Source organism: Manis javanica, chromosome 15 (genome assembly GCF_040802235.1).
Source record: "Manis javanica isolate MJ-LG chromosome 15, MJ_LKY, whole genome shotgun sequence".
Taxonomy (NCBI): Eukaryota; Metazoa; Chordata; class Mammalia; order Pholidota; family Manidae; genus Manis; species Manis javanica.
The window spans coordinates 14,329,823-14,357,629 of record NC_133170.1 but is presented as its reverse complement, the minus strand read 5'-3'; the positions used below and the strand labels follow the sequence as shown (position 1 = coordinate 14,357,629).

Sequence of the window (27,807 nt, the reverse complement as noted above, 5' to 3'; positions counted from 1 at the left end):
GGGAGCCATGAAACCCGTGTTTCAAAGGTGAGACTTCGGTGGTGGAGCTATGAGAGTTCAAATGGCTAAAGATGTTGAGGTTGAGGGAACTGCCAAAGAACCAGAGGCGTCTCTATTTGAGTGATGGGTTTCTTTGCAACCAGTCCCTCTCCCTTCTGCTATTCTTCCCTGGGGAACTGATTTTTTTTTTAATCCTACTTTGAGAAGAGGTATGGATGATAATGGTGACTCAGTTCAGGGCAACCATTTCAAAGTTTGTGTGGAAAAGAACTACATGGCCAGATGTAAGTGTTTTGAGACCTGCACTTTTGAGAACTTCTGTGGCACTCCTCATAACCAGATGCATTGGGTATCCATCTGCAGGGTTCCCCCACTTCCCTCTTTCACGTCTTCTGATTTATTTCAGCCCCCTGACCATCTTCCACTAGACTGCAAGCTGCTTGAGGGCAGCAGCTCAGATGCATTCATCTCCCTCAGCCTAGGGTATAGACAGTAGGTGTTGCTGAGGAGATGTTCAACTAATGTGTTGAGTAAGTGAGGCAGAAATGGATGTTTCCCAGTCCCTCCAGTTTCCCTCTTGGAATCGCACCATTGACAAAATGTTTCTGTCTTTAAAAGTATTCCATGTAATTGCAATTCTGTGCATTTGCAATGGAAAACAAAAACAATGCTCTCATACCTAATATCCAGTGGTTTTATAAATTTTTATGAACTAGCCTAGAGATTTCATCATTTATAGTGTTATTTCTCTAGAAAAATGCATTCAAGTTCCAAAATGATTGATGTGCAAATGTTTTGAAATTTGATGTATTTTTAAGTTTGAAAACCTTACTACTTAATTTAGGGTATCCTTGACTAGTTTTAGAAATTGGAATTTATTGAACTTGTAAAATACACTTACAAGGTATTTAAAGTTGGATTAAAACAATTTTGATCTGTTCACAGCATCTGCTCACCCCTCTGTTGTGGACATTGTAGAGGGCTAGTACCATGATATATCAAAAGAGAACACTTTCTGAGACAGTTGGTCATACCCAGTATGGACTTCAGGCACTCAAAAGTGACCCCTCCACATTTTATTTTGTGAGGGCAGGGCCCTTGAAGAGATTTCTGAAAGAGGGAACTGACAAAATACGGTGGACAGGGTAAAGACTACTACAAGAATAAGTACCTTGCATTTTTTTCATCTTGTCATCGAATCCGTTTACAATTGTAATTGGCTTGCTGAATGGTATTCTTCCTGTTCCCCTGCTGGTCATTCATGCTGCAGGAATCCTAGTTTTGCATTTATTGTTGTAGCAGTCTTGGTCACATCTGTGTTCTGCTGTGCCACACCTTGACCTTCCTCAAGCATTGTGCACTCTTTGATTACATTATTTTCCTTCTCAGACATCTTTCATCACTTAATTACCAACTGAGAGAATTAGAAAACTGTCTTTCATTCATTTGGGCATCTGAAATCTGGCCTCATATTTTCTTTTCAACCTTAATTTCCTCTAATAAAAAGCAGAAAGCATCCATGCCTGCGAGACTAGTCTCCTAATGAAACCCTGCATGTGTCTTTCTCGTGTAGACACCCCACCCAGCGTTCTGAACTCAGTTTTCCTCATGCTCTTGTGCTCAAGTCTCATATTCTGCATCTGTTCTTCCAACACACTAGGTCTCCGGTCCAGTTGTCCAGTCTTTTCTCCTATCTGGCACACCCCTCCTGTTTTCACTTCATTGCCTCTTCATGTAAAATTTCATGCCAAGTGACACTGGCAACATATTGGAGCCCATGGTCTCTAACTTCAGTTGGACCTTCGGTATTAGCTAAGAATCTAGCCAGCTCTTTCTTATTCTTCTTTCAAACCTTCATTCTCCGCTGTGCCTCTGACCTCCACATTGTCTACATCACTTTCTCAACAAGGGGCTCATGGCTAGTTTACACGTGAAATAAAAAACAAAGCTTAAGAACTCCAGCTTCTCACCCGCAAGGTTGCAAACACACTGCTTGCTCACTGTTGCCTTGGGAACGGTACCCTCTTTTGTGAAAAGAAATCCTCCCACCTTCTACTTCCTTCTCTTGGACCTTGATCTACTTATCACACTATTGTCTTTACTGCATTTTAAACTCACATTAGTGGGATTGCCCCTTCAACATTTATGCTTGTCCACTTGCTCACCAGCTCTTTTGAGCTTCTTTTCCCTCTGGATACTGACCTATCTCTATCTCCCATTGTAGACCTAGTTTTCACCAAAGAGTTGTCTCCATTGCATCCATTGCCGTGTCTTCATTGCTCAGTGTAGTGCAGTGTGTTTCCCACTTTAGTGCAATGCATGCTTCACTGGAACTGTTTTGTCCACTGTTTCCAATGACTTTCCAGATACTCAACTAATGGATATTTTTCAGGATTTATTAATCTCATAAATTCTCTGGTCATTGCTGGCTGTTCCCCCTCTCTTGACAAAAGCATTCCCTCAACCCATTCGACCCTCTTAATTTTCAGTTGTCCCCCTCGTTTTCCTTTGTGAGTTTCTCTTCTCCCTGGTCCTTAAATGTTGGCGTTGATTATGGCTCTGCCCTCCGTCTCCTTCTCCTTTCTCTTCATACACCTCCATGGCAGTGTATTCCTGAAATGACCTTACCTATGTCATCAATCCCCACATGTATATTTCTAGTCCAGCAGGCTCTCCGGATATACAACTTGAATCATCCTGTGAACATCACATATGTTCTCAGAGATGAATTATCTCAGTATCTACACCAGAATGTATTTCTCCTCCTGTGATTCCTAACGCAGGGAACTATTCTTAGTTTCCCATTCGCCCAAGCCAGAAGCGTGAACGTCTGCCTGACTCCTTCCCCCACGCACACTGTCATGTCACTACTATACAGGGTTTCTTGTCGCCCTTAGCAGGTGATCAAAGCTCCTGAATATGGCTGTGGTCCTGTCCTGCTCTGCTCCCTCCACTTTCTCCAGACACATCCTTTTCTTCCTCTTTTTTTAAAAATGCAAATGTAATTGACATATATTAGTTTCAGCTGTACAGCATAATGATTTGATCCTTGTGTATATTGTGAAGTGATCACAATAAGTCTAGTTAACATTCATCAACAGAGTTACGAATTTTTTTTACAAACTCTTTTAAGAGCTACTCTTAATAACTACTTTTTTTAAATACAAAAAAGTATTACTAACCAGTTATGATGCTGTACACAGACACAGACACATCCTTTTCAACCTGATGTTCTATGTACTTCACCTGAACTTTAGCCCCGAAAGGTCATTTTTTTTTCACCTCAGTCCTTTTAAGATTTTCTTTTTTTCCCAGAAAATACTCACCCATATATCCTAATCCTCTGCTTACTCTTTTCTGTAAGTACCAGATGATAGAAAAATGTGTAGAGTTGATTTCTTTAATCAGGACTATTACTTCTCCTTGGCAGTGTCACTCTTTTCTGGATACTAGTTATTCCAGAACCAGTTTTTTAAATATAATTTTTACTCATGACTTCAGTGTCCCTGAAATACTAACAATTCTCAATATTTTATTAAGTTTTAAGTGTAAGATTAGAATATGGAACTGTGCTGGGAGGTTAAATGTTTTAGGATAGCTTCTAGAGAATTCGGTTATTTGTTTTAAGGAAATACCCTGGCCACTGTAATTTGTTTGTCTTTTTACATTTCTTTAAAGCAGATCTGGAGAGAGGAAATTTACTTATCTTTGGAGGTTTAGAGTAGGCTACTTATTTCTAATATCATTGAGTTACCTACAAAATACCAGAAATTAAGCTTTTGGGTTAAGCTGGTAAATGAAAATTACCATTGCCTCTGTCCTTGTAAAACTTTAATCCTAAAAGAGCAAGATAAAACTTCATCAAATGATCACACATCAAAAATGGAATCGAAACTGTCACAAGTGCTATGACTGAAGGATCTATGGATACACGTGAGAACAGGTCAGGGATGCAAGGTTTCTCTGAGATGACAGCTCCCAGGGTTCTTCATTTGCGTCCAAGTACAAGGATGCTCCAACAGGCACTCACATGGAGACCAGTTTGGGTACCACTGCAGCAGTCAGGGGACGATCTGGACCATCAAGAGTAGAAGGAAATCAGTAGCATAGACAAGTACCCGAGGCAGGAAAGAGTCCAGGGATAACACAACATGGATAAAACAAATGCGAATGAAATCTCACAAAATTGTTAGCATGCGTATTTTGATGGGTTTTGTTTCATGAATATTTTAACCACAATACAAATTACAAGTGGAAGAAAGAATGGTATATGAAAATGGTTCATGTTTACAACATGGCCAGTATAAAAATAGAAAAAGGTGGCAGAACTGAAATGTTTGTAATTTAGGCAAATTATGAATGATGTAATCATAGTTTCCTTTTAACAATGATCCTGAGAGATATAACACAATTTTTGTATTACTATCTCCCAACTGTCTTTTGTAAATTACTCTTCTTTTTTTTTTCCCTGTGAAAAAGGAAACTAGACGGTACTTAAAAAAACTCTTTTTTAGTTTTTTTTTCCTGTGAAAAAGGAAACTAAACTCTGCCTGTTAATGAGGGAACAGCACCCATTCAAAAAGATGTTCAGACAATCGGTCATTTAAAAAGCAGAATACTGCCATCTGTTGTCCACTGAAATTGTTTTTAGGCTAAGCAAACAAGAAACTTCAAGTTTAATAGCAATTCTTAAACTGCAAACAAAAGACCACCAAATTCATCATCTTAATATAAGTTCATACTTAGAGATTCTCAATTTCATCTGTAATATTTACAAACTCATGCCCAGAGAACCCATTTCTTCCACTAACAGAAATAATGGTGCTTTTTATTGACATAGCAATTTATACTTAACCAAGCCTTCCTACCTGCATTTGCATGAGCAATGACGTGTACAGTTCATTACCTGAATTCCTCATAGCTTTGCCAGACACCTCATCTTTTCTTATAAGAAGAAACAGAACCAGCCTAGAAGTCCAAGACAGCTAAGCTAACGTTATCTTCTCAGCGATTTGGGTGCTAGAGTAAGTGATCTGATAAGTATGTTTTATTTCCTAAATAATAAAGCAGTGCTCTGTGACGATTGTTATTTTTGAGGATGTTGGGTGAATTTGCTAGTGTCTCGAAGGTACTTAAAAAACATAAATAGAGAGAATGTTTCAGCAATTAATGAAGGGCCCTATAGGTTTTCTTCCTACTGTACATATCTATCTATTATCTTAAGAGAAAATCCAAATATAAACTCATATTCCCGGCCAGAAAATTAAAATAAGCAAACATCTGCTTCCTTAGGGTGGCATTTCGCCAAGGTTCAGCCTACAATGAGTTACTGCAAAATTTTCACATGATTTCATTTTTTAAAAATTTCCCAACCAACTTCCAGTCTAAAATTATAAATGGGCCCTATGAAAGTATAAACATATGCAATTTTGCTGGCTCTGAGGTCAGAACCAGTAATACACCAAAAACCATTTATCAAATGCAGCTCACCTTCTAAATGAATTTAGTACATTAAAGACACAGACACTACTTCCTGGTATCACAGACAGCCTCTCAGAGAAAGACTGGAAGGATTTGGGTGGCAAACTGTGCTTTCGAGATGTAGGAGGTGACAGCTCCCAAAACCCATCGGCATCTTTTCCCAGCATTGAGGACAAAAAATGTGTAAGGCCCAGGGATGCTTTCCTTTTATGTGTCATCCCTTGCACTGTTTATTCCTCTTACCCCAACTCCCTCTTCACCCTGACAATGCTCTTCCCACGCTGTCTGCCTCCCAGGGTGCCTCCCCAGATGACTAAATAGAAAGAAAAAAAAATGAAGAAGAAAAAGAAGAAACTTCTAACAGTGAAGCAACGATGCCTGCTTTTAGAATTCCTTTCCCCTACTGCGCTGTAGGTCATACCAGGGCAATCAACCATATTAGCTGAAACCAGGACTTTTTTCTAGGGGCTTAAAATTAACCTCACAACTATTAGGAGTATATGGGAGTAGGGAGCACAATCTTTGAGCCTACATTAACCTAGAATAAGCAATAAACGTGTTCAGGTGTTTGTTTTCATTGATCCATTTTGGCTTTGTTGGTAGAGAAATCATATCTCTATGTTGCCTTCATTTATAGAGAAATTACTATCCAGTATATGTAGGAGACAAACACAGACATACAACATGCATCTCTTTGTCCACAATCTTTTTCAGTGCAAGAATAATAATAATAATAGTGGTGATACATTTTGTAATCAAACATGTACTTTGGGCCAAGCCCTCCACTGAGGTCTTCATGTGCATGATCTCATTTAATCATCAACAATACTGTAAACTAGGTATATTTATTGCCCCCTTTTTAGAGGTGAGAAAGCAAGAACCAACGAGATAGTCTATTTTCCCAAATCTCAACATGTCTGAAATTTGGACATAGTCTGTCTAATGCTTGATCGTGTGCTCTTAGGGACCCCATGTACTTCCTTCATTTAAAAAAACCGATTTTCTATTGTTGAATGAATAAACTTTCTCATATCCCAACTCTTTCTGACCTTGCTTTCCAGCTACCTTCCAAATTATATACATGATGAAAATATTCAGATGTACCTTTTTGCACCCCATGCGCTAATTCATAAATTAAACTTGACTTTCTAGTCTTTGTTCCAGGGATGGCCAAGAATAGTTTTTTTGGCTTAGCTGTTATGTCTTGTTTCAAGTGAAAGGAGGTGTTGGATTTAAAACAGTATGGAATCCTCTTTATAGATAACACTAGGATCAGTAGTTAGTCTGTTAATTTAAAAAACTTTTAAAGCAGAGAATCATAAAAATTTGACAAATATTTCCCCTACTTCTAGTGATGTGTTTTAACTTAATACATAAGTATGCAGGCTTCCATACACCTTTTGATGAGGAGTCAAGAAAATTTCTCTTTGAGGGTATGTTCACTGTGTCGATCAGAGTTCCAAGTTGTCTTTCTTATATACACACCACCCATACTTTATTGTATACAACTGCCTGCTTCAGTTTTCTTCACAGTGGAAATGACCTAGTCACTTGGAAGCATTCTGACTTGAAAATCTTTCAGGTATATTATCATTTTCTTTTTGAATCTTGATGGTTGTCTCTCCCCTACTTAATTTAATAGAAACTGATGTTAGGACCTCACTTTTATGAAGTCTTTAAAGCTATTCAATTTAGTTTTAAGGAAATTATTCCATTTTTCACTCATAGATGACTGGTTTATAGATATTTTATTAGTATATGTTAAGTTGCAATGACAAATATAACTGGCCTAAACAGGTTTGGGATCAAATGAAACTGATATTTGGCAAATGTACAACTCAGCTCCTGGAAGAATTATGTAGATATTCCAGAGAATAATCTGTTCCCCATGAGCGTCCAATGCGCACTAGGCATTTTACCATAGAGAGGAAAGAGCATCAGTAACTCAACAATAAGTTACAGTGTACAGCTTGGGTAAGAAGTGAAATGTGGACTTTTTCAAGTCCACGTAGTAATTTTTAAATCTTTTTTAAATTTTTATTTATTTTTCTTTTTTTTAGTTGAAGTGTAGTTGATACACAATATTACATTGGTTTCATGTGTACAATATAGTGATTCAGCAGTTTTCTACATTATTAAATGCTCACCCCAATAAGTGGAGTTACTGTTGATTTCATTTGAAATGCTTAATGATGCCAAGAAATAAATTTTAAAACCACTTCCTCTTTTCTCATTGATGTATGTGTGTATATGTATGTTCTTTAAAGAAATGCTTTATACTTGTACAATTGGTAGGGACCTTTGAAAAGCCCAATCCAGTTCTCTGAATCTGTAAAAGGAGAGCCGTCTGCATGCTCCAATGGATACAGTATTGCCTAGAGATAACCTGTGATTGGTTTTTAAAACCATCAGAGATTAAAATATGAAATGAAAAAAAGTGGCCTAACCTGATGCCTATAACATCTCAACCAGGCCATCTAGATAATGTCTCAATTCTAGTGCTTTAGCGTTTGTCACCTACCTTTGAGTTTCATGTAGAATTAGGAAGAAAGGCTTTTTACGCTTCCTTTAATTCTTTCCCTTCCGTTAAAATAAATTTATCTCCAAAGTAAATGACCCATCAAATGATTCACTGCATCAGAAGACTTGAGAGTGACTGCCTCTGTGCAGGGAGGTGTATAACCTATTTCATTAAATTGTCAATTTAATTGTCGCTTCAAAATGTTCAGGAAGAACGCCTGTAACTTGACTACACTGGTGCTTCTTCCAGTGAAATTTTGTCAGGACTTGGATGCACTAGCTCGACCCCACTCCTTACACCATATAAACTCCTTACACCTTACAACAGCAAAGGGCTGTTGACATCAATTTTCCCACTCCCTTTCTGATTCCCCCCTTGGGCACCTTCACTTTCTTTCAGTGAAATGATGTTTCTTGGCATCCTCGGTCCGTTTACCTTGTTCCCATAGTTACTTCCTTAACAATTTTTTTCTTTTAGAAATTCTCCCTTTATGAATGGTATTCTAATAGAAATCCAAAAACAGTACCAGTCAATAACCTGGCATGTAATTTGAAAATGCACAATTTTGTTTACATTCTGCTAATAATTTGATTACATGGATTACATGTTAGAATTTTTTTTCATAATGTACAAATTTATGGTAATTTAGAAACATAGGTGCCCTTGACAGAGTGCAAATTATTTCTGAACCACTAGTCCTCAAAACATATTCAAAGCTTTCCCGTTTGTCCTACTAGTAGTGTAATGTCAAAGTTTTGGCACAGTTTAGTAAAAGTGAAAATGATTTTCTGTAATTGATGATTATGTGCCTGGTGTAGGAATTATGTTTAGTGGTGATTATATGTATATTTAGTATTGTTTTTTTAACTTCTTATCTATAACTCCACATTTTCCTGGCTTTTGGTTTACAATGAATAAAGTTAGTGGGAAGCAATCTGGATCATAACAAGACCATTATACATTTGTGAAAATCTAAAGCCAGCATTAGGTAAGACATCCAGGAGATGGTAAAATAAATGGAGATAAAGGGAGAAAAGGGAGATGTTTTAAAAACTGGGTACTTTGAAAAGTAGTGGATTTATCAAGAAAGTTTTTTTATTTTATTTTTTTGGTGTGTACATAAAACTGCACTTTCCTCTACTGTTTATCGGACTTAAATTCCAGATTTTCTATTTAAAGGTGGCAATCCAAATTTGGTTGCCATTTAAATAGCTTCTAGGGAATTATACTTGTATTTTCTTAAATGTTAAAGATAAATATTTCTGTTATAAAGAGAGCCTGCAAAGTAGAACGTTTTATATCCTCAGTTGCTTTTTTTTAAAAGGAAAAAATTTGTTTGATCTCTGCACTGTAAAAAGACTCAACTGTGGTTTTCTGCTTGGTATAATTCATTACTGCACTCAAAGATGATTTCAGGCTGTTAGCTTAAGACTTTCCTTTAAAGTAGCTTTGTATAAACTTGACCTTTAGTATTTATTGTCACTGTCTTAGGATTTCAACAGTTAAATGAAATATTCCTGAGTATTATTTGGTATGCCTAGAAATTTAAGTATATTACTTTTAAAACTGATAGCTGAGGAAATATCCTCAGTGTGAGTCACTCCTTTGTTTTATATTTTGAATCATATGATGCAAAAACTACTGTCAACCAAAACCCTTCCCCCCAAAAGTCCCTTAATAGTGGCTCCTTGGACATGCCTGTGTCTTTATAATTTGCCTGATGAAATAGTGGCCCATCTGTCTTTCAGTCTTTCCTCATTTCGTGTGTGTGGTTAGTCTTGGTGATTTTGTGGCAAACAAATCTGTTCATTTTAGATTTCATGCCTCATTGAAACTTTTCATTACTTAAGCCAAAAAGTGGTGATAACTTCTAAGTATGATGTGTCTTTTGACTGTTATACAATTTTATTCTTGAGTCAGAAAACCACTAAAGCCAAGACTGAATTATATTAGGGAGAGTTTTTCAACAGTAAACATCTTCACCTTGGTTTCTTAGCCAATCAATTCCAATATGGATAATTTGGTTCTTATTGGCATGAATATTGTCTTTGTTTTCACTTCAAGATCTTTATTTTCACAAAAGCCATAGCATAAGTAGCACTGGCATACATAATGTGTTTGTTTTCTGAATTCTTATGTACACATTGACTTATAAGAAAGAATTTTTAGTTCTGTCTATATCTAAATTATTTAAAAATTTTAATGTTTGTGTTTTTTCTGAGTATATAAAAATACTCCATTACTGAAAAAAAAGAAAATGTATTATAAAAATACATGTAAGATAAGAGAATTGCAAAAGACTTGTTCTCTCACTAATATTTCACAAAAAATTATAATTCTAATTGTCAGTGAATATGCTTTATATTTTCTCCAGATTTGTAAGTTGTATATATTAAGAATGTTTTGGAAAAAAATATCTTGGCTATTGTAAATTATTAACTATTAGAGCATATGCTGTTGATTTCACTATCAAAAAGTCTGAAAAGTTTATATCCTAAAAACAAACGTTTTCAGTTTTAGGGAAGCACTGCAATGACTTGTTTGTTGGTAGGAATAAATATTACTGTTTCAGAAGATCACACTAAGTTTTTCAGAAGCATAATAATTAGAGATGCACTTGAAATACATGTTTCTAAAAGATAATGTTAACTTAGTTCGGTGGCATTTCTCATGAACATTTTAAGTAAAACAATGTACATATGCAAAATAGGCATAATTATGTATCCTAAAACAATTAATATTACACTCAAACTGGTGGTTACTAAGGGGGAAGAGTTAGAGTGGGTGGGTGGAAAAGGTGAGGGGGATAAAGAGCACAAAATTCTCAATTATAATAAGTTGGTCACAGGGTTGGTAGTACAGCATAAAGAAAATAGTCATTGATTCTCTAACATCTTCCTGTCTAGATATATAATAACTACACTAGCAGGGGTGAGGATTTAATAATATGGGTAACTGTTGAACCACTGTGTTGTAAACTTAAAATGAATATAAGATAATATATCAATGAAACTTCAATTAAAAAAAAAGTAACAGTGTTCAGGACTATTACTAAAAAAAATTACACTTAAATCTTTACATGAGTATTTAGTAGATTGTTAGGCCTACAAAGAGAAAAAATGGACACAACAGTTAAATAAACCATTAAATAATTACAGTTAGATTTAGGAACATAAGATGAAAACATTCCAAATTTACATCAGTGTACTAGTTCAGCACCTGAGCTGTAGAATCAGAGAATTTGCAGCCTTAGGTTTCCATATTACAGCACTCTGATTCTTTTTGTGGCAAGTTAATTTTGCTAATGAAAATGAAGTTCATAAAGAGTACCTACTTGGTAGACTTGTGCTGAATGAACATCAGCTACCACTATTATTGTTACAGTTACTATTCTAGGGGTAGAAAGATGGAACTGTGCTAAATGATACCATTATAAAAAATATATTGATTACTTATAGTTATTGTAAGACTAGATATCTTCATGGATGTTGGATGTTTTCAAAATTATCATATTTTGCTGATTGCAAAAATCAATACATATTTTACTTTTTCTGTGACATATTCTCCCCCCACCCCCACTGAACAATCATTGAGTGTTTTTCAAAGTAATCAATTATAGATCTATTCAAATCTTTTAAACAAGTATATCATCACTTTACAATATAGTTTCTTTTTTTTATTAAAGTGTCACTGATATACAGTCTTATGAAGGGTTCACATGAACAACATTGTGGTTTCAACATTCAACCACATTATAAAGTCCTCACCCCCACCCCATTGCAGTCACTGTCCATCAGTGTACAAGATGCTAAAGAGTTATTACTTGTCTTCTATGTGCTATACCACCTTCCCCCATGACTTACCTATATTGTGATTGCTGATTATAGTGCCCCTTAATCTCCTTCCCTCCACAACTACCCTCCCTAACTCCTTCCCTTTGGTAACCACTAGTCCCTTCTTGGAGTCTGTGAATCTGCTACTGTTTTCTTCTTTCAGTTTTGCTTTGTTATACTCCACAAATGAGTGAAATTGTTTGGTACTTGTCTTTTTCTGCCTGGCTTATTTCACTGAGCATAATACCCTCTAGCTCCATCCATGTTGTTGGAAATGGTAGGATTTGTTTTCCTCTTACGGCTGAATAATATTCCGGTGTGTATGTACCACATCTTCTTTATCCATTCATCTACTCATGGACACAGATTGCTTGAGTATCTTGGCTATTGTAAATAGAGCTGAAATAAACATAGGGGTTCATTTGTCTTTTTGAATCTGGGATCTGCTTTTCTTTGGGTAATTTTCTAGGAGTGCAATTACTGGGTCAAATGGTATTTTTATTTTTAGTTTTTTGAGGAACCTCCATACTGCTTTCCACAATGGTTGAACTAATTTACATTCCCACAAGTAGTGTAGGAGGGGTCCCCTTTCTCTGCATCCTTGTTAACATTTGTTGTTTCTCGTCTTTTGGATGTTGACCATCCTAACTGGTGTGAGGTGATAGCTCATTGTGGCTTTAATTGACATTTCCCTGATGATTAGTGATGTGGAGCATCTTTCATGTGCCTATTGGCCATCTGAATTTCTCCTTTGGAGAAGTATCTGTTCAGATCCTTTGCCCATTTTTAATCAGTTTATTTGTTTTTGGGTGTTGGGTATTGAGGAGTGTGAGTTCTTTATGTATTTTGAATGTTAACCCCTTATCAGATAAGTCATTTATGAATATATTCTCCCATATTGTAGATGCCTTTTTGTTCTGTTGATGGTTTCCTATGCTGTACAGAAGCTCTTTAGTTTAATGTAGTCCCACTTGTTCATGTTTCGTTTTCTTTCTTTTGCCTGAGGAGATGCATTTACAAAAACGTTTCTAATGTTTCTATTCAAGAGATTTTTGCCTATGTTTTCTTCTATGAGTTTTATGGCTTCATGACTTATGTTTAGGTCTTCGATCCTGTTCAAGTTTACCCTTGTGTATGGAGTTAGACAATAATCCAGTCTCATTCTCCTGTATGTAGCTGTCCAGTTTTGCCAACACCAGTTGTTGAAGAGGCTGTCTTTTCTCCATTGCATATCTATAGCTCCTTTATTGTATATTAATGGGCCATATATGTTTGGGTTTATATCTGGGCTCCCTATTCTTTTCCATTGATCTACTGGTCTGTTCTTGTGCCAGTAGCAAATTAATTACTGTGGCTTTGTAGTAGAGCTTGAAGTTGGGGAGAGTAATCCCCCCCAGCTTTATTCTTCCTCTCAGGCTTTCTTTGGCTTAGTCAGAGTCTTTTGTGGTTCCATATGAATTTTAGAACTATTTGTTCTAGTTCATTGAAGAGTGGGGTTGGTATTTTGATAGGGATTGCACTGATTCTGTTGATTATGTTAGGCAGGATGGCCATTTTGTCCTATTAATTCTTTTATCTATGAGCATGGAATGTATTTCCATTCATGGGTGTCTTCTTTGATTTTTCTCAAGAGTGTCTTGCAGTTTTCAGGGTATAGGTTTTTCACCTCTTTGGTTAGTTTTAGTCCTAGGTATTTTATTATTTTTGATGCAGTTGTAAATGGAATTGTTTTCCTGATTTCTCTTTCTGCTAGTTCATCATTAGTATATAGGAGTGCCACAGATTTATGTGTATTTATTTTGTACCCTCCAACTCTGCTGAATTCAGTTATTCTAGTAGTTTTGGGGTAGATTCTTTAGGGTTTTTTTATGTACATTATCATGTCATCTGCAAACAGTGACAGTTTAACTTCTTCCTTACTGATCTGGATGCCTTTTATTTCTTTGTGTTGTCTGAGTGCCATGACTAGCACCTCTAGTACTGTTTTGAATTAAAGTGGTGAGAATGGGCATTCTTGTCTTGTTCCCAATCTTAAACGAAAGGCTTTCAGCTTTTCACTGTTAAGTATGATGTTGGCTGTGGGTTTGTCATATATGGTCTTTATTATGTTGAGGTACTTGCCCTCTATACCCATTTTGTTGAGAGTTTTTATCACGAATGGATTTTGAATTTTGTCAAATGCTTTTTCAGCATCTGTGGAGATGATCATGTGGTTTTTGTACTTCTTTTTGTTGATGTGGTGGATGACGATCGATTTTTGAATATTGTACTATCCTTGAATCCCTGGAATAAATCCCACTGGATTTTGATGGATTATCTTTTTGATGTATTTTTTTATTCAGTTTGCTAGTATTTTGTTGAGGATTTTTGCATCTATGTTCATCAGAGATATTGGACTGTCATTTTCTTGGTGGTGTCTTTGTCTGGTTTTGGTATTAGAGTGATGCTGGCCTCCTAGAATGTGTTTGGAATTCATTGATTTTTTTCTATTCCTTATTTTTTTCAATTTTATTTATTTCTGCTCTTATCTTTATTATATCTCTCCTACTGACTTTGGACTTCATTTGGTTTTTTTTTCTAGTTTCATTAAATGTGAGTTTAGACTGTTCATTTGGGATTGTTCTTCTTTTTTGTGGTAAGCCTGTAGTGCTATATACTTTCCTCTTAGACCTGCCTTCACTGTATCCCCACAGGTTTTGGGGTGTTGTTTCCATTTGTCTCCACATTTTGCTTGATCTCTATTTTAATTTGGTTACTGATCCATTTATTAGAAGCATGTTGTTAAGCCTCCATATGTTTGTGATTTTTTTTTGTTTTCTTTGCATAATTTATTTCTAGTTTCATACCGTTTTGGTGTGAGAAGCTGGTTGGCACAATTTTAATCTTTTTTAATTTACTGAGGCTCTTTTTGTGCCCTTGTAAGTGATCTATTCTGGACTTTGTTCCATTTACACTTGAGAAGAATGTGTATCCTACCACTTTTGAGTGGAGTGCTCTGTAGATGTCTGTTGGTTCCGTGTGTTCTAATGCATTGTTCAGTGCCTCTGTCTCCTTACTTATTTTCTGTCTGGTTGATCTGTCTTTTGGCATTAGTGGTGTGTTGGAGTCTCCTAGAATGAATGCATTGCATTCTATTTCCCCTTTTAATTATGTTAGTATTTGTTTCACATATTTAAGTCTTCCTATGTTGGGTGCATAGATATTTCTAATGCTCATATCTTCTTGTTGGACTGACCTCTTTATCATTATGTAATGTCCTTCTTTGTCTCTTGTTACTTTCTTTGTTTTGAAGTCTGTTTTGTCTGATATAAGTACTGCTACCCTGCTTTTTTCTTCCTATTATTTGCATGGAAGATCTTTTTCCATCCCTTCACTTTTCGTCTGTCTGTCCTTTGGTTGGAAGTAAGTCTCTTGTAGGCAACATATAGATGGGTCTTGTTTTTTTAAACATTGTGTAACTCTATGTCTTCTGATTGGTGCATTCAGTCCATTTACATTTAGGGTGATTATCGATAGGTAAATACTTATTGCCATTGCAGGGTTTAGATTCATGGTTACCAAAGGTTCAAGGGCAAATTCCTTACTATCTAACAGTAATTTAATTTGCTTATTACACTATTTCAAGCACAATCTAAAGGTTCTTTTTTTCTCCCCTTCTTCTTCCTCCTCCATTTTTATATATATTAGGTGTCATATTCTGTACTCTTTGTGTATCCCTTGACTACTTTTGTGAGTAGTTGATTTAATTTTGTATTTGCTTAGTGATTAATTGGTCTGCTTCCTTTACTGTGGGTTTATTTTCACTGGTGACAGCTATTTAGCCTTAGGAACATTTTCATCTAGAACAGTTCCTTTTACATGTCCTGTAGGGCTAGCTTAGTGGTGGTGACTTCCTTCAACTATTTTTTATCTGATAATTTAATCCCTGCTTCAAATTTAAATGATAATCTTGCTGGGTAGAGTATTCTTGGTTGGAGGCCCTTTAGTATCACCGCATGAACTATATCATTCCACTCCCTTCTAGCCTGTAAGGTTTCTGCTGAGAGATATGCTTATAGCCTGATAGGGTTTCCTTTATAAGTGATCTTTCTCTCTCTGGCTGCTTTCTATACTCTTTCCTTGTCCTTGATCTTTGTCATTTTAATTATTATATGTCTTGGTGTTATCTTCCTACAGTTCCTTGCATTGGGAGATCTCTGCACTTCCATGACCTGGGAGACTGTTTCCTTCCCCAGATTTGGAAAGTTTTCAGCAATTATTTCCTCAAAGACACTTTCTATCCCTTTTTCTCTTTTCTCTTCTTCTGGTAGGCCTATTATGTTTGAATTGGTCACACATCTCTCTTATTATTCTTTTCCTAGAGATCCCTTTTTCTCCCTGTGCCTCAGCTTATTTGTATTCCTGTTCTCTAAAATCTATTTCATTAACCATCTCCTCTACCTCATCTAATCTACTTTTAAATCCCTCCATTGTATGTTTCATTTGAGATACTATATTTTTCAAGGTTTCTATCTCTTTGTTGAAGTCCTCCCTGAGATCTTGATTATTTTTCTGTAGCTCAGTGAGCATATTTATGACCTTTATTTTGAAATCTTTATCAAGATGATTGGAGATTTTAGTTTCACTGAACTCTCTTTCTGGCATTTTTTCCTGTAATTTTTTTTGACCAAATTTCTTTGCCATTTCACTTTTTTAGTTTTTTTCTATGGAATGATAACTTTATGTAGGCAGTGCTCTCTAGTGCCCAGAAGCTCTAACTCTCTGGAGCTGCCAAGGGGCTCCAGTAATGGCAGGGGTCACAGGCAAGTGGAACCAGTGCCTGCCAGGAGGAAAGAGCTCTTCCTGCCTTCCCATCTGTAAGGCCTGCCTCCACTGCCAAGTCCAGTGGTCTGAGCATGCAGAGAGGAGCCTTTGTGCTATGCCCCTGTAGCTCTCTTGTGTGCAACCACCCTCTGGCTGGCCTGGTGTGATGGTGGGGCAGCAGGTGAGCAGAATCTGTGTCTGCCAGTAGGAAGGAGTGTCAGACTATATACCACAGTGGGGAGTCTCAGGGCTGTGTTGCCAGCCAGGGGGGTGGAGCATCTGAAACTTCTGATAGTTCCCAACTGCTGGGCTGAGCCTGCAGGGAGGATTTTGTCTACCTGCCCTTTATCCTGAGCTGCAAGTTCTATGTAATCTTTGCCCCTTTAGTGCCCCTTTCACTGCTGATAAATCCTTCTAACTGCCTGCCTTTCTTTTTTCCCAGGGGGGCTAGTTGTGTGGATCCGTTCTTCACAAGCAGCTGGAATTTCAGTTTTTCTGAGTATTCCACCCATCTTTGCTTTTCAACCCCTCTAATCTCCAGGACACCATGTAATGTGGGTTTGTGCTCCTGGAGCAGATCTCCAGGGCTGACATTCAGCAATACTGGGCTTCTCCTCCCTCCTTGCTCTGTTTCTCTTCCTCCTACTTGTGGGCTGAGTTGGGGGAGGGCTTGGGTCCCACCAGATCACAGCTTTGCTACTTTACCCTTTTCTGTGAGGTCTTCTCTTTTCCCCAGATGTAGGCAGTCTGTTCTACAGTCTTCAGGTCACTTTTTCAGGATTAGTTGCATTTGCTCTATTTTCATGTTCTATGTGGTTTTGGGAGATTTCTGCCTCACTTCTCATGCTGCCATCTTTTTCTGCCAGCTCCTACAATATATAGTTTTAATACAAATTTCTTTTTAACATTTTTCTCTACTGATAGGCATTTACGGCTACATTACTTGGTGGCTGTTGTTAGAGCACTGTTGTAATCCTATGGGTCTTTGTCCGTATATATTTACATATTTGTCACTTTTCTTTAGACCATATGTCTACATTGTTTTACTGGCTCATAGGATACATACATTTAAACAAAATTGATAGACTCAGCAAAATGCCCTTCTAAAAATATTGGATGTTTTTTATTCACTGCTTATTTCCCCGAGCTTTTACTTATATGTGGCTGTCAATCTCTTATTAGTTTGCCATCTTGATAAGCAAAAGTTTTTATGTTAATACGAATTTTTAAAAATTGGAAAGGCAAGTTGCTTTTTATATATTTGATTATTTATATTTTGTTTGAGTTGTCTGTTAATTCCCTTTACTCAGATTTGTCTTTTATTGTTATTTTTAGAAACACTTCATTTGGGTATGTATTGACATCTCTTTGGGACAAACATTTCCTTATATTTTTTTTTTACCTTTGCTTATGGTACATTTTCTTATGTAGAAGTTTATGTAGCCAGATCCATCTGATGTTTCCTTGACAGTTTGTGAATTCATATTATTAACATTGCAAGATTATTAATTAATATCTCATACTTTCTTTTAAGCTTATAATTTCATTAAAATTTTTCATCTCTCTGGAGTTATTTTTAAAAGTTTATTTTAAGAGAATGATTAAAACTTGTTTTTCTTCCAAATATATAGCCAAACTTCTAATAGCCTCTTACTGAAAAATTCCAAAATTTTTATTATAATTATTATTTATACCATTATTACTGTTGAGCATTTGTAAATGCCAGCACAATATTAAGTGTTCTACATATATTATCCCTTCTAATTCTTCTAATTACCTTCTGAGGTTGATACTATTACTATATCCATCTTACAGATGGGGAAATCCCAGGATGATGAGCTTAGAAACCTGCTAAAGATCATGCAGCTAGAAGGTGGGAGGGTCAGGAGTCAGGATTTGGATGTAGGTGGCTTAGTTCCAGAACTTGCACTCCAATCCCTGTGCTCTACAATTTAAAGTTGTGTAGGTTCCTTGTGCCTCATACTGTGGCAACCTCCCAATATTAATGGCCCTCTGCCTGTTGTGTGCAAGCTTATCCAGCCCCTCATGCTTGCCCTCACTGTCACACTTTCCTCTTGCTTGTACTCTGGCCTGACCATCGGGGTGAAGAACATTCCTATCCTCTGTTTTTTAGTTTAGTAGAATATGACAGATGCGCCATGGAATTCCAGAACTAAATTTCTCATCTTACCAACCACAGAAGAGGGAAGAACTTGTGACCTTGAACACAAATTAACTTGCTTTTTGTGCTTATCTCTAATATTAGTGGAATAATAACCATGTGCCCGGCTCAATGATCACATTACAATATTGCTAAAATTATCTCACTACACTGATAGAACGTGACTGCAATGGGTATGGGGGAGGACTTGATAATATGGGTGAATGTTGAAACCACAATATTGTTCATGTGAAACCTTCATAAGATTGTATATCAATGATACTTTAATTTTAAAAATGCTGAAAATAAAATTTTATAGCATATTAATTAATTTTACTTTCAGGATGATATTTCTAAATAACATGCATCAAAATGTAAAGTTCTTTATAAAGAGTGATTGATATGATGTTTTCCCAGCTGTCTGAAACTTCTTGCATTTTAAAAACCAGTGTTTATCTTTTTAATCTCACCAAATATGTCCTCCCCAAGTTCCAGCATTTAAAAATGCACCATGAACACAAAAATGGCAAAAACCATGGCAGATTTTGGCAGAATTTGAAATAGAAATGTGATTTGAATGTTACTTTACTGCCGTCCTAAAAGGTCAACTCAGTCTGTTTTTCAGAAAAAGCCCCATTTCATTTTCTGTCCTTCAGGTTCAGGCCTTTCCAGCTGACCATTCCTTTGTTTGGTGTCTCAGTCTTCAGGAACCAGTATCACTGTGGATATTGCCGTGATGGGTGAGGCTCACGGCCTCATTACTGACCTCCTGGCAGACCCCTCTCTGCCCCCCAATGTGTGCACGTCCTTGAGGGCAGTGAGCAACCTGCTCAGCACCCAGCTCACCTTCCAGGCCATTCACAAGCCCAGAGTGAATCCCGTCGTTTCCTTCAGTGAAAACTATACCTGTTCTGATTCTGAAGAAAACTCCGAAAAAGACAAGCTGGCTATTCCCAAGGTAGGTATTAATGTCATACTGCTGGATTTTGTCATACAACTTTCTTTCGTCGTCTTGTCACCCCAAACCCTTACGCGGATTCATATTAGTGACTCTGTGAAGATGTGTTGATCATCGTAACCAAAGTAATAAAAATTTAAACATGAAGCCTTCTGTCCCTATAACTGATACACTTCCATATGCCAGCCCCTTTTCTGTGGGATAAGGATTAACATAAAAACAGAAACAAAGCAAAACACCAACCAGAAAAAATCCCTATTCCCATTCTAGTGTGATTCTGTTTAAAATCCATTGCCTTCTGAAACACCAGGTTCCTTCACTCCTTGATTTCTTAGTATTATGTCCCTTATATAGACCCTGCATGGTTTTCAGAACCCAACAAGTTCTGAACTCAGAACAGTTTTAGTTGATTTTAGGTTATTTAAAGTAAAAGATGGCCTTTGTGATTTGTGTGATTCTTTCTTTCTACCTTAAGGATAAAAGAGTTTTATAAAAGTAAATAATGGGATAGGATCCTGCACCCAGTTGAGACCTGACATTAGTTGAAAACAACTCACATTAAAAGCACCCCCCTGCCGTCAAAAAAAAGTCAAAATTTAAGTCATCTGTGGTAGATCCTGCCTATCTATTTGGTAAATAAGCAGCCATCCCCTTGAGCTGGTAGCCAGTCAGTCTTGCTATTGTTGAGTGTCTTAACTCAGAATGTGTTTTTCACACAACTTTGTCAATCAGTTTTCACATATGTTTAGATAGTTTTCTCCAAAAGTCTGCTTCCCTGAGAAAGGTATGGAGAAGTAAGATATGACAGTAAAGGATTAATCTATTCCTTTGGGTCTCAAAACAAGTATGAAGTCACTGGCAGATTTATAGGCAATAATCCTGGTATTTACAGTGTCTGACCTTTTCTTTCTTATTGAATTACTTTCTAAGATACATATTAGGTCTTTAAGATAGAGTGGAAACTACTTAGTGTCAGAACTATTCTTGAATTCCAACTGCTGTGTACTCATTTCTCAAAGCTTTTCACCATCTTCAGAAGAGCAGAATGCATGTTTGCAAACTATGCCTACATAGGAGCTGGGCACAAAAAAGTGGGTTGAGCTTTACGTATTGTAACAATTGTTGTAGTTGTACTAGATGATACCTTCACTTTAATTTGTAAGATTGAGGCCCTCTTCGGAATGCCAGTGCTTACTCATCCTGGTAAGCCTGGAATCTTGCCTCAGCACTGATGATGCTTCATATCCTGTTTAGGATATGGCAGGGGAAGAACTAATAAAGAGAGGGTTGCAGGCCAACTACTGGAGTCTTCTAGTAAGAGAAGTTGGTGCAGTGACATTACCCCTATGTCTGATGTCTAAGTCATGTTAACCACAAGAGAGGCGATACATTTGCAAGCTTTGCTCTTCCACTTATCCCCTGTCATTTGTAAATCAAGAAATTAAAGTTAAATCAATAAACACTTTGGTATAGAGACTGTTGTGCAAGATGATAGAAATTATTCCATGTACCAAACATGTCCCAAACAGGTAACTTTTGGGGAAAACTTCTCATAAGAAGTAATATATGTGCATAGGTGTATAAATCCTATTCAACTAATGTAACTAAAAATTATTCCAAAATGTTAATTTTGTAATATTCATTTTGGCCAGAGATTTATTGTATTTCTGAATATCCAAATTTTAGGTAGGTGATATTAACCAGTTTGGCTTAATAAATTTACTTTGAATTAAAAACCCATTCTCTGCCATTGTATTATGGAAGTTAGTAATAGAAAAAAATGCTTGGTAATGAAGTCAGCACTCCTTCTTCCTAGCGCCTGAGAAGGAGTTTGCCCCCGGGTTTGTTGAGACGAGTTTCATCAACATGGACAACCACCACGTCGGCCACTGGCCTTCCCACTCTGGAGCCCGCCCCAGTACGGAGGGACCGTAGTGCCAGCATCAAACTGCATGAAGCACCTTCATCCAGGTCAGGCAATACCCCTGTTGGTTTTGTATCTCTCAGAGAAGTTACTTACCCAGCTAAGTTACAGGGTAAGGGACGCCTAACCAGTTACAGTTGGCTGGAGACTGGCTTTGAGAAAGGCGTGTGGTTTAAATGCAGAGCAGTGCAGGGATCAACATCAGGCTTAAGTTGTGTTGTGTGGTCTTAAATGTAAATGTTGACAGTGACTTCATTGAGGTGATGCTTACTGGTGACTTTAGATGGAAGGATTGAGCCCAGATGGTAGGCTAGATTTTACCTAGACTGGGATCCATATAGATATCCTTAAAGTCATCCAACCTGAGATTTGCAAATGATTATTAGATTTTCCCCCAGCTCACCAGACCAGCTATCCTTGTTGAAATATGAAAGGTAGAAGATCAGATCAAAAAGTAGATAATCATCCTAAAAGCAACTACATATGTTCACACATTTGGTAACTTAGAGTTTATTTAGACAGAAAACAGATTGTTGGTTGACAGAAGCATGGGAATGGGAGTGAGGGGTAAAATGGGTTAAGGAATTGAAATGTGCAGACCTTCAGTTATAAAGTACATGAGTCATGGAGATGCAATGTACAACATGTTACATTATATTAATAATACTGCATTGCCTATTTGAAAATGTTGAGAGCAGATATTAAACCTCATTACAAGAAACAAATTTTGTAACTGTGAGTGGTGGTGGATGTTAACTGGACTTACTGTAGTGATCATTTCACAATATATATAAATATCAAATCATTATGTTGTATACCTTGAACTAATATAATATTATATATCAACTATAAATTAATAAAAAATTAATAAACTTCATTTAGTATATTAATTTCAATTTTACAAAGTGGCTTAAAAGCCAGAATTACCAAAGGTAAAGGAAAGATAATGTTAAGATCTAGAAAGAATTTTGAAGGCAACATCATAATGAAGGAGTTTCTTTTAAAGAGGCTATTTGTCCTTTTCTATTTAGAATAAAAATAGCATATTTTATATGAATTCAATGATTATGAGAACATTTACCACATGATTTCAGGTTTTTGAAATATTTGCTTCGGTTTTATTAATGACCTAAAGAATGAAAGATAACATCTTTGTTGAACTACATAATGGCAATATAAGAAGTAATTTTCTCCTAATCTTCAACTTGACTATAAATAAAGCAACATTCTGAGATTGGCAGAGAAATGGAAATCTTTCAAATCATAAGAATTTTAGTGACTGCTGACTTTTCTTGCTTTCTTGATTAAAAATATGTTAACTGGTTTCCTCCCTATTAACATTGGTAGTCTAATAAATCTATGGAATAGGAAGGAAATCTTGATTCTTTCACATATCAGTGTAATTCCACGTTATTACCTGGACGTTTGTAAAACTTGTAAATATCATCACAGGAGGATGATACCCAGTCTGTTTCATGAACATTTTCTAATGTTTGAAATTACAAATCATTGATAATATTTTCCTTTGTAAACACTGACTATTTGTCAATTTCTAAAGCAGCAAATGCCGAAATAAGCAGTAAATAAGTGGTAGTAAATAGTATTACAGTTCAGTATCTGTTTAGAAAATGAATTATGTTCTCAGTGTGCATCTTTAGAGACACTGCCTGTTTTACCAACACACCTCGACAAGATTCCTTGACAAGTCATATACACTTAACGCTCCATGATTTTCTTTCCATAGAATGACACTACCAAAAATTGTTTCATAAGGTCTTAAATGTCTTCTTACTTTCTGTTGTCATTTGTTGCTTTTGGCCATATTCCATTTCTCCTACTCCTGTCTTTTCTTAGTTGAATGTGACTGGGGGCTGAAATTGAAATCATCATGAGGAGAACTTTTGTGAGCTTACCTCCCAAGGGGCCTGTTACTTTATGAAACAAAAACTGATACTCAAATTTTTTCGAACTACGTAAGGAATAGCATATGATCCCACTCATTCTCTTTGTCCTAAAAATACTCATAGATGTCTTGCCTGGGTATACTTTTTCCCACTGTCTAACTTAACTGTTACTTAATTTCATTGTCCTATTTAAAAGTTCTAATGTAAGTCTGAGAGTGATACAACTTCTTCACCATTTTGATGAAATGAAACCCAATCCAAAGAGAATTTGCCCCCTTTAAGGGAAAAGCATATATAAGTCAGTGGCTCCATTAGATACAGCTAGCTTTGGTTAACCAGTAATGAAAAGATAAGCACAGATAATCTCCAGCCCTGCTTATAAACCGAAGATAAAGGCTTCTGCACTTAGGAAACGCATTGTGAAAGCTGCTGAATGATTGCAAAACTGATTTGAGTTTTCCCTTTTGTAGTCTCTTCCCTTGGAGCCCTTTTCTTCCTTTCCATGTCTATCCCTTTAGTGAGGCTCTTTGAGGACTGCAGTGATCAGAAGAAAAATGAGCGTGGGAAGTGAAAATTAGAAACAGTCCTCAGCTTGTCTCCTTTTCGGTATATAGTTGGATGGTTTACTCCTGGGCGTGTAGAAAGGTTACTGGACTGAGAATCAGAAGGATCTTGGCCTAACCACGCAGAGATGCAGGTCCTCAGCCTGAGCCTCAGTACCCACTGCAGGGAATCCTTAGGAGGAACTAGGAACTGTGGCATGATTGGGAGGTAAATTGGGTAGAAGAATACCAGTTAATACTTTAAAAAGAAGTCTTAAGAGAAAGAAAAGTCTGAAATCAGTCACACCCTAATCATTCCAGTCAACCTTGGAATTGACCCCTGCCTCTGGGTATTAGGCAGAAAGGAGGCTATCAACTCGGAAAAAGAAATTGTTAGGACCTGGCAAAACTTTTAGGACCTGGGATGAAGTTGTTATGGGTAGAACTAAGGTATAAATTCCACTTTTGTGTGGGAGAGGGTTGAGATCTTCCTACAGCAGGCACGCAGACAGTTCTCCCCTGCTGTGTCAGCATGAGGAGAGCCAGTAAAGGTTGCCTCAGGCTATTTTTGTCTCCAAATCCAAATCTTACATATTCATGAGATCTAAAGAAGCCTCTAAAAGTCAAGGGTCAGTGCAAAGCTGAAAATTATTGTCAAGTTCACACAAAGCAATGTATTTGAAGTGCCAGTAATTTATACTGCATACATATGTAATGAATACACTCTATACATATGTTGATTTATTATGTTACCAATAACAGGTATTTTAATAAATTAATATTTATCATATTAAGAATGAAATATATGGCTAGAATTTTATTTATCTTGAAGTTCGTGAATTTTCTCATATATAAAAGGTACTATATTATTATGCTTTAGGAATTTTTCAAAAACAACACATTTTAAATGTTATTTTAAGAATAAAACAGTAGGTGGTTCTTGAGCTAGCCTTTGTAATATAACTTTTTGAAATCTGAAAACTATACAAGTTAAAATAAATGCAATTAATTTAAGGTCTTATCTTTTACAAATCTACATTGGAAAGCAATAACCTATTCATTGTATAATGTACTGAGAAATTAAAACTTCTAGACCGCATGTACATTACATAAAATTTCTTCACAGTAAGTCTTAAAAGTCAATCCAGCAAAATAAATTGAAAGGGAAATGAGGTTATAAGGAAATAGTGTAGTTATCTATCTCATTCAAAGTTCTATTTGATTTCAGTGTTTCAGAGTTCTCGTCATTTTTGAAATGCCTAGAAAGCCTAGAATGAGTTTTCCAAAAAGGATATGAAACAAATACCACTCGTACACTTTTCCTTAACTGCATTTGATAATTGCTGGAGTGTAGTCCATATTTCAGTTGCCTGTTTATGGTATACTTTGTAAACTGCTGTTAGAAGTGAGAGGAAAAGATGAAGTTTAAATATACCTGGGTCAACAGTTGAGGAAAACTCTGAAAATAGCAATAAAAAAGGGAAGTAATCAGGTAACATACATGTCAAAGTCTTAAGTCGGACTCATCACAAGTTATATATCTTACTCATTGCTAAATTTACCAGTAGTGAAAGGACACCGGCAATAACAAAGCCCATGGGCAGCATTCTTCCCCTCCAGAGGTGTGAAACTGTTAGCGTAGCACCCTAAAAGTCCTTTGACTCCGCATTAAGCACATGCTCGGGTTTGGATTTAACACACAGGATTCTAAGCACTGCATGTATAATGTTGATTGCATAGGGAAAGCCATTTTGGTTATGGAGCACCTTCAAATTAACTCCTAATTAATTATACAGTTTACATGACAATCTCCACTCGTTCACTACCCCACGATTTCATCAATTTCAGGATTATTTAAGCCACCCAGATAGACCAGGTATGTCCCACTTACAGTGTAAATCTAAGATTGGCGGAGGAACAAATTGTCACATTATATTCACGCTAATGATAGATTTTACACAGTGCCAGAGGTACTAATGCTTCAAAGTGCACAAGTGTTTACAAAACACAGATAGAGCGCTTTTTCCCTGGAGCAGCCCAAGATCGTCAGCATGGCTTCCTAAATTGTTTTCTCTCTCAAATTACAGTGGATTCTGTTTCAGATTTAATATATAAGGTTTTGAGCCATGCAGGCAGATAAATTTTGGTTTGGATCACCTTCAAAATTTATGTCCCATTAATCACATGCTATATAACATTCTCGGTCCCCGCCTTCCATAGATCTATTAATTCCAGATTGATTTACAATAATAACCTAGCAGACTAAGAATATACTGCTGAAAGAATTCCCTAGATAAGGACGCACTGTCCACTACTTTTCTCCAGTAAAGAGCATAATGTGTTTAAGCATCAGGTCCAGTGTTAGCATGTTTTCTAGGGGCTTTAGCTGGTCATCCCTTTCTTTCCAGGATATTACCGGGAAAGAAATTGTAGGCTAACTCCTGTCTTACCCTTTTCCATCACAAAGAAATACTGCAAAGAACATTATCACTGAGTGATTTTATAAGCACTTTATTTTTGAATTTAGATACACTGAGAATAATAAATAATAAAGAGTATAGAAGAAAGGATCACCCCATTCATAACTAACATAAGATCACCTGTATCTTAACCAGTTAAATTGCCGAGTATTTAAAACGTCTATGAAGAACATGATCATAGTGGTAGAATGAGGTGTTTGATTCCTGTTAATTGGATAAATAGGAAAGTTACTTTCCTTCTTTTGTTGATTCAGTGTGTTTGATGGGTGACTACCACAGCAGAGATAACCTGCAGTAGAAATAACCTATTCGTCTTTTGGAAATAAAGTGGTTCTGTCGCTGAACCTGAACCGTGGTTCAGACTGGCAAGTCTGCTATGGAAATAGATGATCGTTGTATTATGGCTGAATAACTGATGAATAATTTCTTCATTTTTCTTTGTGCTTTGTCTTCATAGTGCTGTTAGTTCTGATTCTTGGAATAACCCAGTGATGACGACCCTCACCAAAAGCAGATCCTTCACTTCGTCCTATGCTGTGTCCGCAGCTAACCACATAAAGGCTAAAAAGCCAAATCGACCAGGTAGGTAACTTATTGGGAGAAGACTTCACTCTGAGTATGCAGTCCTGGAGTGATGGAAGCCTTAAGTGTTGAAATTAAGATTCTGAGGATGCCTGACACTTGGATTTGTTTAGTTTGACTGTTCTAAAAAGGAAAAGCCTCAGTAACAAATTAGTCACTTGAGTTTCTACTTTATGTGATGAAACAGATTCTTTCCAGGTTGCTGTACCAGATACGCTACATTGAACTTATTGGATGAATGGAAAATCAGTGTCCCCCAGTGAGGGTAAGGTGGAAGCATTGTCTCATAATATAAAAACTAATGATGGACTTATTGAAGTTCAATTTTATTTTGGTGTCAAGAGAAAATGTTTTTTCAGGATAGTATTTATATGAGTTCAGGGAAATGCTTCATTTACTATATGTATTATAAATTTTTCAAAGAAATTCTTACTTTATGTCATTAACTTCCCTCCCCTCTGGATATCTAGGTAAGGAAAGGAAGTGTTATTTAAATTTGGAGAAAATACAAGTCAGGATCTCTGATAGCCCTCTGGAAAAGTCCACAAGTCAGCAACACCATGGGCAAGAGGCTTTCTGACCCTTTCAGACAGATGCAAAATGAAATTTGATGTGATT

General features: G+C 36.6%; 1 protein-coding gene across 3 annotated transcripts in view; it reads left to right on the top strand.

The window, feature by feature from the left end:
• PDE3A (phosphodiesterase 3A) overlaps nt 1-27,807 on the top strand; it is a 305,023-nt gene that overhangs the window by 223,215 nt on the left and 54,001 nt on the right. For all 3 annotated transcript variants that reach the window (XM_037020355.2, XM_037020352.2, XM_073223613.1), the window contains 3 exons: nt 19,500-19,757; nt 21,574-21,728; nt 27,065-27,189. In XM_037020355.2, the coding sequence (XP_036876250.1) occupies nt 19,500-19,757; nt 21,574-21,728; nt 27,065-27,189 (538 nt within the window). The remainder of the gene's footprint in view (nt 1-19,499; nt 19,758-21,573; nt 21,729-27,064; nt 27,190-27,807) is intronic.